A 15,259-nucleotide genomic window follows, 5' to 3' on the forward strand; every position below is an offset into this window, starting at 1 on the left:
ATCGAAAATAGAAGGAATGCAAAAGAAATAATGCTACCGACAGGAAAAGAAGAGGATAATCCGAAATATGTAACGGAAAAGAAGAATGGCAAAAATCATCTGTAGATAAAACGCGATTTTATAGAAACGCCAAAAAGTAAGAATTTTTTTTTCAAGAATTTCGAAATAACAGCAATACCTACAATGGAAAAAGAACCATTTTTTATAAATAGCAAAAACGGAGAATTAATAGTAGATGAAAAAAGAATTGTAAATATAGGGACGGATTAGCTTGAAGAAGTACTAAATGTAGACAATACATCTACCTACATGTAAATATCATACTGAAGAAAATATAAACGACAAAATAATCGTCCATTCACCTTTTCTGGAGGATTGGAGGAAGTATAAAATATTGAAAAAAAAAAAACAAGAGACCGGGAAAAAATGAAATAAATCTAGAACTTATTTAATATGGAGGAGAAAAATTAGCAGAAGAACTATAAGAGTTCCTGAAAGTTATATGGGGAAAGGATCGTAAGAAATTATATAAGCTTAATAATATTATATTCGAATATTGCGGTACACTTCAATTCAAACAAACTTTGGACTATCGCGCTTTCTATTTCCAGCAGATTGTGCAATTATTATATAATTGGTGACAATATCATCTTCTGCCTGAATAGATTGGCTAAAACATACGTATTTTTAAATAATGTAAAGATATTAACCCAGATACCGTGGTATTGACATTATTAAAATTTAAGTAACTGAAAAATTTTGAAGAACATTACACCTATCCAAATAAAACTATTTTTATTATTTTTAATATTATTTCATTTATTTTCCTACGAAGCTAATGATCTACCTGCCCATTTTTCAATAATCTAAATTGAAAATGAAATTATTTATTTATTTATACGGGCAAGCCCAATTCGGTAATACATTAATAAGATATTGATAATTACAGTGTTGAATATATAAGAATAAAATGAGAGAGTACAAAACATTTAAAAAGACATGACAAAGTAAAATAATTACAAAACATTAATTACTAACAAATAACAAGGTTATGACATTGCTAAATATTTAATTTGGTTAAAGGGTTCTTAAAAACATTATCCAAAAGATAGCTTTTACATTCAAATACCTATAAAAGAACAACATTGTTATCATATCCATGAAAATATTGTTTTATTTTTTTCATGATTCATAGAATATTGTAGATATTTTCTGAATAAACAATTAATTACAAAGTTTGTATTGTCGAATTGCTAGGATAATAATATAAAGGTCATTGATTGGATCATAAATATTGCTGGTATTTATTGTCGCAAATCCCGTTAGGTAAACAAGATAAGACATATACTTTAATACCATGACAAGAGACGATCAGTATCACAATTTAAAACAATGATATTTATTATAACGGTTTATTGAACCATTTTTGCCTGTTCTGCGGGGATTTTGCGCTTCTATTTCATTTTTATTTGATAACGTTTTTTGAAATCACTTAAGTACTCTTGAAATAACTTGCGAAAATGTGCCTAGCTGTCACTGTCAACCACAAAACACATGTAAAAAGCGTCAACAAAACACTTAATTCTAAATCCTGACCCACTACTTTGTGCCGTGTAATTTGGGTTGCCTATATGAACTTGAATCGGCGAAATGGGCATATAAATAATAAAGTCTTGCTGTTTTTACTTTTTAAAAAACCACATGAATCAAATATGTAGTACCTTTTTTGTAGATATATTTAAAAATGAAATTTCTAATCATTCACCTTTTTTGTACATTTCAATGGGCCGTATTTCAAAATTTAAATACTTATTTCTAGGTATTTAAATACTTTGGACTTTAGAGCATTTAAATAGCAAGTACTTATTTATAACAGTATTTAAATACTTGGCAGTTAAATATTTACTCTAAAGTCCAAAGTTTTAAATACTTATAACAAATTATTGAAATTTTGAAATATTGCCTATTAGCTCTGATACCAAGTTAAAAATATGAAATGTGCAAAAAGGGTGGATTATTAAGAAAAAAATTACCCAACAACTTTCCCAAATTTAATAAAATTTGTGTGTTTTTTTTGGTACATATCACTCTTTATAGTATGTAATAACTTTTTAGTTTCATTTTTAAATACATCTGCCGATTCAAGTTCATATAGGCAACCCAAATTACACGGCACAAAGTAGTGGGTCAGGATTTAGACAGAATTCAACAAAACCTTCAAACGTCAAACAAATTCAATTTCATTTCAATTTTCAATCCATTCAATATTCAATCTCGTCAGGTGTTGTCATGTCAGTGTTGTCAATAAAGTGGATAACATAAAATGTAATTTTTATTTTAACTAGAATGAACAAATATTTACCTCCTATTTTATCTTCTGTAAGTTTCAATAAGACGCATTTTAAATTATAACTTATTTATTACAATGTTTATTAAGGATCCCTGTGGAATAGTGTGTATTTTGATAACATACATAGCTGTCTTTTATGCAGATTATGTGATTATTAAATGGGTTGTTCTTCAAACAATGCTCGACAGGTAAGTTTATCTATTATTTAGCTAATATATAAATACTTAGTAAAGTTCAATGTATTATAATGATATATTTACATTTGAAATTTACAAAATTTAGTCAATTTATGTTACCTTAAAATGACAAATACATTACAGAAATAAAGTAGTCTTTGAACTACAGTTTTTTAATTAATATCCTAAATTTAATATAAATCTTTGCTCACAGAACGTTCCTATATTGTTAAATGTTTTGTTGTTTTTCTGTAATTACTTGATTTTTGTTTTTTTTTTGTATGTCATCAGATATTTATTTTGTATGTAACACTTGTATGTCATCTTACACCTTCCTTAAATTGTGCTCTGGGCCTTCCTCTTTTCCTTACTTCATCCAGTGTTTGGTTATAAATGTGTTTTGACGGTTTCATCTTGTTCATTATCTCTTAAGTGACCTAGCCACCACAGCCTGTTTTTATGGTCCCACCCATACTAGGTTCACTATAAAGGCAGTAAAGATAAAAATTATAGTACCTACACCATAATCCATTTTTCTGCACGTCTTTATAAATATGTCTGAGGATTCTATGTTCAAAACAGCCTAAACATTCTTCATCGCTTTTTGTCGTCATCCCTGTTTCTGACACATAAGTGAGAACAGGCTTGATAAGAGTTCTGTATATCAATATTTTCGTTCTTTTTGTGACTATGTTTGATGTTAAAAGTTTCTTTAATCCATAGTATGCTCTATTTGCTAAATATATGTCAGTTAATTTCTGTAGGTATATCAACTACAAATAGTCGCCTTAGTATTATAACTTGATAACTCCAAAATTGACGTTTTTGAGATAACTAGTTCATAAGATGTATTTTATTTGCCTCCATATTGTGTAAAAACTTGATAACTCGCTCCAAACGGGTTAAGTATTTATTTATGATTAACGAAAGTTGATAAAACTCAAATGCCCCTAATATTCAGTGCTAAAACTTGACAAGATAAGTTATCAAGTTATTGTATATTCGAAATAATTGTGAATACAACATACACTGAATACTATAACTAGCTAACTCTAGTTGTAGCACGTGTTTTTTGAAACCATTGATTGAGCTTACCACGTAATTGCTACCTGGTTATTCTGTTCATGTTAATGCAAAAATTCAAGAATTGTTAGCAGATCTGGCAACCCCCATGGCGGAGGGCTAATTTTCACAAAAAATAATGCTTAAAATATTAGTTTTGTTAAAAAGTTTACTTAGATGCAACTTGGCACGACATGCGACATTACCAAATGTTAACATTATGGTAGTGATAAAAGTTGATAACTTTAATTTTTCATGTTATTTTCCATATTCGAAAACAAATTTGCACCGTATTCCTAAATAGATCAGTAGCCAAAAGAATTAAGGAACAGCATTTTAGAGCTGCAGAGGGAATTCCGTATTTACCAACATCATGGTAGCAGCACAAATATCTTTAAAATCTTTAAACCCATTTATCTCAGAACTACTAATTTCGAGTTATCAAGTAATAGTATTAAGGCGACGAAATGATATTAACACGTTGACGGACAGAACATCTATAGACATCTAATTTCCATTATTGTAATGTGACACAACGTCTAGACAACATTTTTAAAATACCGAGTTGTGACAAAAAAATCAGTGTCAAAATATGCCGCATTACATCTACAGATGCATATTAAATCTGACACGATGTCCATGGTCGTCATCCACATGTTTACAAAAAATGTTAAGAAACAAATTGTTCCCATAAACTAAAAGCGCTTAAAGAAATTCAGCAATTTCCCTATTCTATTTGGCAAGATATAATGTGTTAAGCTATATCCAGATGTGAAATCTGAATAATGAAAGCTAATATGATGAACAAGTTAGCAGCCTTTGACATCATTTCAAACATAAGAGCATTAAACAGAATAGGTCAAGGCAAACTTGCAAAAATTACAAAAAATAGAAAACTTAAATACTTGGGACATGTAATGAAAAGTAGCAGATACTGGATATTGCAGTTGATACTTGAAAGAGAGGAATTGACAGGAAGAAATATTTTTTGCTCCAAAGCCTTCGTAATTATATTGGCTTCTTCTTCTTCTTAGTTTAGGCCAGATATGTTAATCTCTGGAACTTGGTTGTAAGACCTTTGTAACATACCTTGTTGTTTCATTAAAGTCCTGTGGCCTTACAAAATTTTCTTATTGGTAGTTTTAGGATCTTTTCTGGTTCAAGAGATTCCAAGGAGACTGGCTTATAAACAGATCAATTATATGGCACATAAGATCCAGAAAAATATCTGCAAATTGTCTTTGAGACCACCATTTCATAAATGTGGCCATGGTACTCAAAGAAGGAAAAAATGACATCTGTCATTTATTCTTTGCACTGCTTTTGTTTCTTCTTGTAATATTCCAAATATTTTTTAATGCCACTTTAATGTCAGTGTATTTTTAGAATACAGTGGAACCTCGATTATCCGTCTCTCTATTAACCGTCACCTCTGTTAACCGTCAGGGTCCATACAGGACCAGGTATACCATACAGGACAGGGTCCAGGGTCACCATACATAAGTTATATTGACTACATAAGTAAAAATTTAGTCATCAATTCATTTTGTTTGGGCATTGCGATAAACCAAACGAAATTCGTTGAAATGTACACGTGCGGTTATGCCACCACCGCATTTTTTATTTTAAATAATTTTTGTTCTTATTCAGGGCTCTGGATTAGATTTCAATTTAAATAGGTAATGATTAAAATGATAAATGAAATAAATGATACCGTTTACAGTCAATATCTGTGTGTCACCATAATTCAGTTTGATTTAAATTCGAATATTGATTGTGTCACTTAGTCGTTTGATCAATTAAGTTTTTTTTAATGTTCTGTTAACCGTCTTTTCGATTATACGTCATACCCTTGGTCCGGTGCCCTGACGGATAATCGAGGTTCCACTGTATTTGTGTTTTAGACCAGGACTAATCTGTAAAAAAACGTGTATTTTTGGATGTGAGAGGTGGAATTCGGATTTTTGCAGATAAAGTTAGGTGACACCTTCAGTAATAATAATTGACTTATGCTCCTTCTCAAATATGCCCCTAACATTAATAAAAAAATTAAAATATTTAAAAATTTCGAAAAATATCGATTTTTTTCTGCTTTCTGTGCTTATAACTTTAAAACGGTTCGTTTTGGAACAAAGTCGTAGAGAAATAAAATAAAGATAATTGAATTTTGTATGATATACGACTGGTCAAAAATGTCTTAAGGTATTACCTTTTCTGCAATATAGCAATAAATACAAAATAAGGGGGCAAAATACGCCTGTTGTTATTCAATGTTTCTTAACCACTTTGGTGGCAGTTAGAACCTTAGTAATTCGCTTAGAAAATTCTTATAACTTACTTAAATGGTCTACCAAATTTCATTAAAATCGACCTAATAGATTTTGCATAATAAATTTGCAATGTAAATGTTTTTAAAAAAGTTCATATTTTTTAAAATCTTTCTGAACAAAAGTAGACCATTTAGAAGTTGGCTAATTTTTTTACATATAAAGAGGTGCCCTACCTATCTAATACATTTTACAGAATTAAAATCGGATTATTTAAGGGGCCTCAGCAATGTTTTAAAATTATAAACAATTTTTTGGCTTATAAACAAACAGCTTTGTTTAATAATAAAAAATTTAATTTTTATCAATGCAAATAATTAAAACCGGTATAATTTGAATTAAACTTTCAAATGCTGTCAGCAGAATTGCTATTTTATTTTTTAATCAAAAGTTATTCTCGTTCAAAAATTGCAATTTTTCGATTTTTTTAATGTTCCAACTTGTAAGAACATTTTTTGCTTAGAATTACCATTGATTATAGACACGGAATTACCTAAGAAATACAAAAAAAAAAAAATGTTTTATTTTGCGAAAAATCGATGTTATGTAATTCCTCAAGTTCTTTGTTTATAACAATCTTATCGACATCCGGATCAACTGTTACCCAAAAAATTCGTGTTCTACGGGTCAAAGTACATAAAAAAACTTGGGTAAGTCCATCTAAATAAAGGAGCTCGTAGCACCCCCTCCTGGACACAGCACTAATTTGTTTATAAGCCAAAAAATTGTTTATAACTTCAAGACATTGCTGAGGCTGCTTAAATAATCCGATTTCAATTCTATAAAGTGCATTAGATAGGTGGAGTGCTTCTTTATATTGTAAAAAAATTGACAAATCTTTGTATGTTCTAGTTTTTGTTGTGCAAGATTTTAAAAAATTTTAATTTTTTAAAAAAAGTTTAGATTGCAAAATTATTATGCAAAATCTAGTAAGTCAATTTTAATGAAATTTGGTGGACGGTATTAGCACATTACAAAAATTTTCTAAGCGAATTAGGAAGGTTCCAAGTGTAACCTAAGTGATGGAAAAACATTGAATAAGGACAGGCTTGTTTTGCTCCCTCATTTTATATTTATTGCTATTTTGCAGCAAGGGTGTTAAATTAAGACATTTTTAACCAATCGTATCTGATAGAAAATTTAATTATCTTTGTTTTATTCCTATACGACTTTGCTCCAAAATGAATCGTTTTAAAGTTATAAGCAAAGAAAGTAGAAAAAAACGAAATTTTTTGAAATTTTTAAATATTTTATTTTTTTTTATTAATGTTCCGGGCATATTTGAGAAGGAGCATAAGTCAATTATTATTAACGAAGTTATCACCTAACTTTATCCGCAAAAATCCGAATGCCACCTTTCACATCCACCTAAAAACAGATCCTTCCTGGTCTATTTATAATTTAATAGTAAATTTCTTCATATATTTTTGTACTTTTAAACCTTAAGTAAATAATCAAAACCAGATTACTGTTATTGATGTTAAAAATATGTTATTATTTTGATAAATGACTGGTCATTTTGATTCATACACTCAAATAAAATGTCGTGAACCACAAATAATTATTAGTGACACAAAAATTTAATTCTTATCTTGAAATATTTGATGTGTCAGATTTGGACAAAAAGTATAGTGTCTTTCTGATACTATACAAATATACTGATAAATGTTGGATAACAGTCTTTATCATAATAGAGTTTCTACAATTAGGCCTCCTCATTATGTGGTTCCTTAAATAAAATACCTTAAAAAAACATACAATGTAACTATTTCTAACTTTTTCTTAAATCTCCAACATTTTAACAACAGAAATAAAATACCTTGGTTTTACACTGTCCAGCTATGAAGATACAGTCCACAGGATTAACAGGATACAGATACAAAGTAAAGGATCAAGTACAACAGAAGTTCACATGATTTAACAGGATACAGATACAAAGTAAAGGATCAAGTACAAAAAGCAAATAGACTGGTAGAATACCAATAACATTATATGACCAAACTTACATATTTAATTTCTAAGAAAAAATCAAGATATAAGACCAATGATGACATCAGAAATAAGGCCCGAAACAGCCACAACACAAAGACTATTGGAAATGGTAGATATTATAATGGAAGCCAATTCGCGGTGTGCAAGTACTTGGAAAGGGAAACGAGAAACGACCGTGCGCGAGTCGCGGAGAAATATTGCAACTATCTTAAATAATTGATATTGTCAATTGAAATTGTCAAATTGACGTATATTTCATACCTTCTGTCATTGACGCAGAAAAATTATATATTTCTCCACAATATTGATATGATATGCAATTATTATATAAAGGTAAATTTAATTAATTGTATTTTGCTTGCAGTATTGCATTTTAATAACTGATTTTATTTACTACATACAATTGTTTACGTTTGCTAAACATAACCTGCATCTTATTTTTTCTTCTTATTATTTTTTTGGACTATGGTCTTGACAATTATCCAGCAACCAGGACTAATATAATTGGCCAATATAATTAAAAGTGCGAATAAAAGTACAGAGCGTAGAAATAGAGGTCGCTTTGCCGAACTTGCACGGTCCCAATAGGAAGAGACCATGAATACATAAGAGACATAAAACCATGAATATGAGACATGGAGAAGGGCACAAGAGAGATTTAAATGGAAGGAAATAGCCAGACACGCATAGACCCATCTAGGGTTATGATGCCAAAGAAGGAGATATGCAGTGAAAACATATCATAAAAGAAGTATCAGTCCACCACATATAAGATGGAGACAGCATTGATGGAGAGGGATCCTAATTTCAAATTACAGCTTGAAACAGAAGTGGTGACCAAGTGTATTCCAACATATTGTAATTTACTGTTTCTTTTGGATAGTTGTTTCTTAATATTTACTTTATCGTCACTAAATGTTATCTAATGACCTTGGATATGATTAGATTTAATGGCAACTACTTTACAATTTCAATAGCTACGTCATGACTTCCAAATATTTATTCTAAATTTAAATTAATGAGTCAACAAAAATTAAAATGTATATTAGTTCTTACATATAAATGGGATACACTAACTGCTTTTAACAACTGTATGAGCTTTCTCATACGGCAGAAAAATTTGGTAATACAGTAAAACCTCGATATAACGGACTATGGGGATGGGATGTCCTTTAAAGTCGAAAGTCCGTTGTATAAAAATAGAATTAAAGTCAATAATTTTTTTTTAAATTATGTAGGTACTGTATTTAGATACAGTGTACAAATCTGTAAGTTAAAAAAGGAATAAAGTTTTGTTCGCTACTTTTTTACTTCATCTAAAAACTTTCTGCAATATACTCATTTGGTTGACAAAATTATTCACTGATTCATGAGTTGAATAAGCGATGTATTTTGTGGCAAAACATACAATTAAGTTGCCATCTTCTGAATTTAGAATACTTTCAGATGGATTAGCAGGAGCTTTATCTAAAATCAATAAATATTTCACCTCTTTAGGCGGTATTACCAGTTTCTTCTCTTGAAATTTTCTCACTGCAGGTACAAATCCTTTAAAAACTAATTTTTGAAAATGTCTCTGGTGAACCATGCCCTATTAGAACTATAATATTAAACGAGGAGATGATGCCTTTTGATGATTATAATATCTTTGACAACACTAGGTTTACGAGATTTACCAACAATTATAGTAGTCAATCCATGTTATCCATCGGTGTTAGCACAAAGCAGTGCCGAGATCCTGTCCTTATTGTTTTTCCTTCTAGAATTCGATTTTTCATATTTGATCTGATTTTTTGTCCGTTATATCCGAAGTCCGTTAAATAGAGGTCCATTCCATCGAGGTTTTACTGTATAGGCATTTTTCTAATATGAAAATAGACAAAAATAAATAAATAGGTCTGGATCCCGCGTATGAAAAAAAAGTTGATTAATAGCAAGCTGAAAATTTGTTAATAGCTTAAGGGTGTCTAGTCGGATAAACTTTGATATGTGGGAACACTGTAACAGGGGCAGTTTTATTTGTGAAACAGGTTAAAGATTTGGAACGGTCAGACCACGAAAATGGCAACTCTCATGCAAAAATCAGATTGCTATTTATCACCTGTCATAATTCCTGTCACTTGACATATTCTACATGTTCCACTCATTAAAACGCCCATTTGGTGATAAATAGCAGTCTGATTTTTGCATGAGAGTTTAATCTCTGTTCGGAGAGTTTAAGTCTGTTCTGTCGGACAAAATAAATGTGCCGTTTTCGTGCTCTGGCCCTTCCAAATTTTTAACCTGTTCCACAATTAAAATTGCCCCTGTTCCAGTGTTCCCATATATCAAAGTTTATCTGACTAGACACCCTTAAGCTGTTAACAAATTTTCAGCTTGCTATTAATCAACTTTTTTTTCATACGCGGGATCCAGACCTAAAAGAGACAAGAATTTGAAAAATATGTTTCAAAAATCTAAATCTTCTCATAACCTTGTTAATTAACATGAAACTGTCTTTAATGTTGAGTAAAAAGGGAAAACTGCTAGGCAAACAAACATTTCTTTATAAAATGTGCAGTGCACATGAATTATATAAAAAATATTTATGTAAATATGATAAAAGTTTTTTTTAAATTCAATTTATAGTCCTGTCGCCAGGGGGGGTACAACGGCCTCCTTAATTCAGATGGACTTACCCAAGTTTTTTTATGTATTTTGACCCGTAGAATACGAATTTTTTGGGTAAAAGTCGACCCGGATGTCGATAAGATTGTTATAAACAAATAACTTGAGGAATTACATAACAGCGAGTTTTCGCAAAACAGAACATTGTTTTGTATTTTTTGGGTGATTATCAGCAAAAAATGGTCTTACAAGTTTTTTCGTAGGATGCATAGTTTAAGAGATAAACGCGGTTAAACTTTCAAAAAATCGAAAAAGTTCAATTTTTGAACCCGAATAACTTTTGATTAAAAAATAAAATAGCAATTCTGCTTACTGCATTTGAAAGTTCAAGTCAAATTCTATCGGTTTTGATTATTTGCATTGCTAAAAATTAAGTTTTTATTTGTTAAACAAAGCCATAAACACATAGTGTTTCCCGTGCCCAATGCATGCGTTTTAATGTACGTAATCTACGTAGAAATTGTCTGTATGGCGCCCACTCGTTCGATTTCAAATGGGAAATGCATTGAAAACATCATTCAATCACTATGTGTTTATGGCTTTGTTTAACAAATAAAAACTTAACTTTTAGCAATGCAAATAATCAAAACCGATAGAATTTGACTTGAACTTTCAAATGCAGTAAGCAGAATTGCTATTTTATTTTTTAATCAAAAGTTATTCGGGTTCAAAAATTGAACTTTTTCGATTTTTTGAAAGTTTAACCGCGTTTATCTCTTAAACTATGCATCCTACGAAAAAACTTGTAAGACCATTTTTTGCTGATAATCACCCAAAAAATACAAAACAATGTTCTGTTTTGCGAAAACTCGCTGTTATGTAATTCCTCAAGTTCTTTGTTTATAACAATCTATCGACATCCGGGTCGACTGTTAATTTACTTTCAGTAAATTTTTTTTTCAGTTTTTAGAGTAATTTACTTTCGTACTTCCTATGATGTACAGTAGAGTGGTCCATCAGCTGTGAAGTGTCATAGGGATACTCCAAAACATTCACAAAATCGTGAAATATACTTTACTTAGATACCTACCATAAATGCTTAGTGATGTTTTTCTTTTGTAGCTTATGGGGCACTTTTAATGTGGTTATGTTCAACACCATAATATTCTTCTTAATAATATCACATATCAAAGCTGTAGTGACAGATCCTGGAACTGTTCCTCTTCCACAGGGTAGGATAGACTTCTCAGATATGCATTCTGATTCTGGTAGGTTAATATTTTGCATTCATAATTTTTTATATTAACTTTGAGTTTTGATTTTGAAATTTGATCAAAAATGCTTGAAGTACACTTCTCCAAGAAATTAACGCACCACAAATGGTTCACTTTTTGATATTTATCAAATTGTTAATTTCTCATAGTATACTTTAGGCTTGTTTATTAGACTAAGCACAAAATTAGGATATACATATTGATGAAAAACATGGCTAGTTGTTAAAGTACCTAACTTTTTTATTATCCAACATAAGCGATTGAATAAAAAAACAAGATGTTAAGAAAACCTGAGGCTATAGTTGGGTTATAATTTCAGTATTTCATAAATGCTTCAATATTCCAAAGGTGTTGCGAACTTTGAGAAAAAAAACACAGTTTGATTGGTACACACGGTATACAATGACAATTTACCTGTCTAGCAACAATATTATTAGAGCGATATTGTTAAAGAATAAGGCTATAACATATTAAAAAAATCACTTAAATTGGACAATAGGTTTAAGAAATTCGAAACATCAAAAATGACCCAATTTTAAGATGGTGTGTTAATTTCTTGGAGAATTGTATATTTCGGATACCTACAACTACATATTATACAGGGTGTCCCGGAAAATAATGCGTTCCTTCAAGGTACGGGCTAAGAGCACCATTTAGAGCAAAAAAGTCTGATAAAATTTTTTTGTAAAGTCAACCGTTTTCAAAAAAATAATTTATTAATTTTAATGCATTTGATTAATGTCCACAGAAATGCAAATACAGCCGGCAACGCTGCGTTCCTTCTTCTGTGTAAAAATAATTTTACTGTAACTCGACTATCATGAATCATCGACCATTAGGCATAATAATATTATGTATTGATAAAATACTGATAACAGTGATAGAAAACAGCATATTTGTGTTTATTAAGCCCCGGCGCAAATTGAACCTAAGCCAGACACAACCTGCGTCGGCGGACTGCGTAGAGCGTTCTGCGCATCCTACTATCAGTTCATGCGTTCGCAGGTCGAGCTTGGGAAGGTTTCTCATCGACGTACAGTTTTCTTGGGCCTGGGACGGGTGACTCAGCGCCAGATGTTAATTTTTACGTGTTTTTGTTTGCGATATGGAAGTAACTGAAATGAATACGGATGGTAATTACAAGTAGGTATTTTCTCCAGCTAAGAGACCGCTTTGCAATTTTAAATGCTGATAACTAATACAAGCGGACCAGATAAGCGGCGATATATTTTACGCTATCTTTATGAATAACATTTTATTGCTTTGTTGTAGCACTACTCAACAAGTTTTCGTTTATTCGTTTTAATATTTTATTGCAATAGTAGGGAATATAATATATCTGATTAAAACAGTGAATTTATTACATGTTAATTATTTTTAATTTCTTGTGACGTATCTAATGTAGGTTTAGCCAGTAAATCAAAGTTATGCGTTTACAAGAGCATATTATTTGAAAAATAAGGAGTACTATAATGTGTCATAATTATAATCTCCTTTATACAGGTAAAAACATTGTTTAGTATGTATTTCTTAAATCCACACAATCATTGGAAAATGATTTATGGTATTCAAAATATCTGTTAATGACACTGTTATCGACAAAGTCGATCAATTTCAAACTTATCATCATATTAGACTTATCATCATATTAGACTTTTGTTTATCGTTAAAAATTAAATGATGGTTGTGAATTGTATTTTTTGTGTTATTTAATATTTTAGCAAAATACATAATCAGCAAAAATCCTATTTAAAACATGCGAACCGTTTTTGCAATCACAATCAATGCAGTCTTTAACTTATGCGATTATAAAGGTATGTAGAAATAAAATACTCTGCTTATGCACCTGCTTATGATCAAATTTGACATTTTCGAAAGTCATACCGCTACGACTACTAGGGACGTGTAAGATATTTTTAAAACGTTACTAGTTACAAGTACGGAACTACCGATTTTAAGTTGCCTACTCAATTCAGTAAATACAAGGATCAGATACATCAGTATTTTGTAATCAGTACCACTTAGAACCAGTATCAAAAGTAACCGTTACATGTCCGCACTGATTTTGCGAACATGCGAACCGTTTTTGCAATCACAATCAATGCAGTGTTTAACTTATGCTTGTTATTATAAAGGTATGTAGAAATAAAATACTCAGTGTAAGATATCTTTTTATGCACCCGCTTATGATCAAATTCGATGTTTTCGAAAGTCATACCGCTACGACTACTAGAGACGTGTAAGATATTTTTAAAACGTTACTATTTACAAGTACGGAACTACCGTTTTTTAGTTGCCTACTCAATTCAGTACAAGGATCAGATACATCAGTATTTTGTAATCAGTATTTGTACTCAGTACCACCGGTATCAATAGTAACCGTTACACGTCCGCACTTATTTTGCCCGTCTCTATTCGTTACGGCCACAGCCGACGGTCGGGTTGGCTTGTGTTCAATATGCGGCACGCTAGAAAAATAACTGCACAGGTCACCCGTCCGGTGACTCGCTTAGGTTCAATTTGCGCCGGGGCTAAATATCTAATAAATAAGGTTTGTATAGTATTTTAACTTACATGAAACATTTTTATTACAATCAAAATCAAGCTACGTCTTCAAGAAGTATCTACCTATCGGTAGAACATGTTACAAAAATTTGAGTATTACATTTCTCTATTCAATCTTCTGGGAAGTTCGAGTGGTTCAATCAGATGATTACTAATAATCCCAGCCCATACATTAATACTTTTGGCATTATAAAAGTAAAATACACACACACACACACACACACACACACCATTTCTCGGAAACAAGCTTTATCTGCACACAACTCTTTTCACATTTTGTTTTGAAACCATCTACAAATCCTTAAACTTCGAGGTAAATCGCCTTGGTGTACCTAAATCTTGCACTAATTATACACTATAGGTACGTAATTAACAAGATACTTGCGATCGAAATCATGACAATACCACAACAATACGATGTATTTTCGGGTTACAGGTAATTATGATATGACTTGTTTGTGTTTACAATTTTAAATATCTTCGCTATGTCAAAATAAATAAAACTGCCGGGTTGCCAAATGTAAATTTTAGTAAAAGACATTATTTTATTTTTTTGAGGCAACAGATGACTGTAGAAAACAAATGTATAAGAAAGTTTTCTTTTAAATGGTGCATTCTACTCACACCTTTAAGGAACCCACTATTTTCCGAGACACCCTGTATACTGTATAGAAAATTATCTTAACTTACCATTTCTTCTTTCAATCGTTTGTTTTAGGCTGTGAATTTGTAAATTGGACAGTGTGTGCTCGGTGCGAAACATACAGACCTCCAAGAGCACACCATTGTAGAATTTGCCAAAGGTGTATCAGGAAAATGGATCACCATTGTCCTTGGATAAACAATTGCGTGGGAGAGAGAAATCAAAAGTTTTTTATTCAGTTTTTAATATATGTAGGTAGGTTA

At 31.0% G+C, this 15,259-nt stretch overlaps 1 protein-coding gene across 2 annotated transcripts in view; it reads left to right on the forward strand.

Annotated features, from left to right (window-relative positions):
• Positions 1-2,266: 2,266 nt before the first annotated feature.
• Positions 2,267-15,259, forward strand: part of LOC114328627 (palmitoyltransferase ZDHHC3) — a 35,509-nt gene continuing 22,516 nt past the window's right edge. The window contains exons 1-4 of one of the 2 annotated variants that reach the window (XM_050646355.1): positions 2,267-2,379; positions 2,438-2,538; positions 11,637-11,782; positions 15,072-15,251. In XM_050646355.1, coding sequence (XP_050502312.1) covers positions 2,347-2,379; positions 2,438-2,538; positions 11,637-11,782; positions 15,072-15,251 — 460 coding nt within the window. In that variant the 5' untranslated portion in view covers positions 2,267-2,346. Of the gene's footprint in view, positions 2,539-11,636; positions 11,783-15,071; positions 15,252-15,259 lie in introns of both variants that reach the window. The other variant, XM_050646356.1, reaches the window with a different exon arrangement.

This window comes from Diabrotica virgifera, chromosome 3 (genome assembly GCF_917563875.1).
Source record: "Diabrotica virgifera virgifera chromosome 3, PGI_DIABVI_V3a".
NCBI classification, from domain to species: Eukaryota; Metazoa; Arthropoda; class Insecta; order Coleoptera; family Chrysomelidae; genus Diabrotica; species Diabrotica virgifera.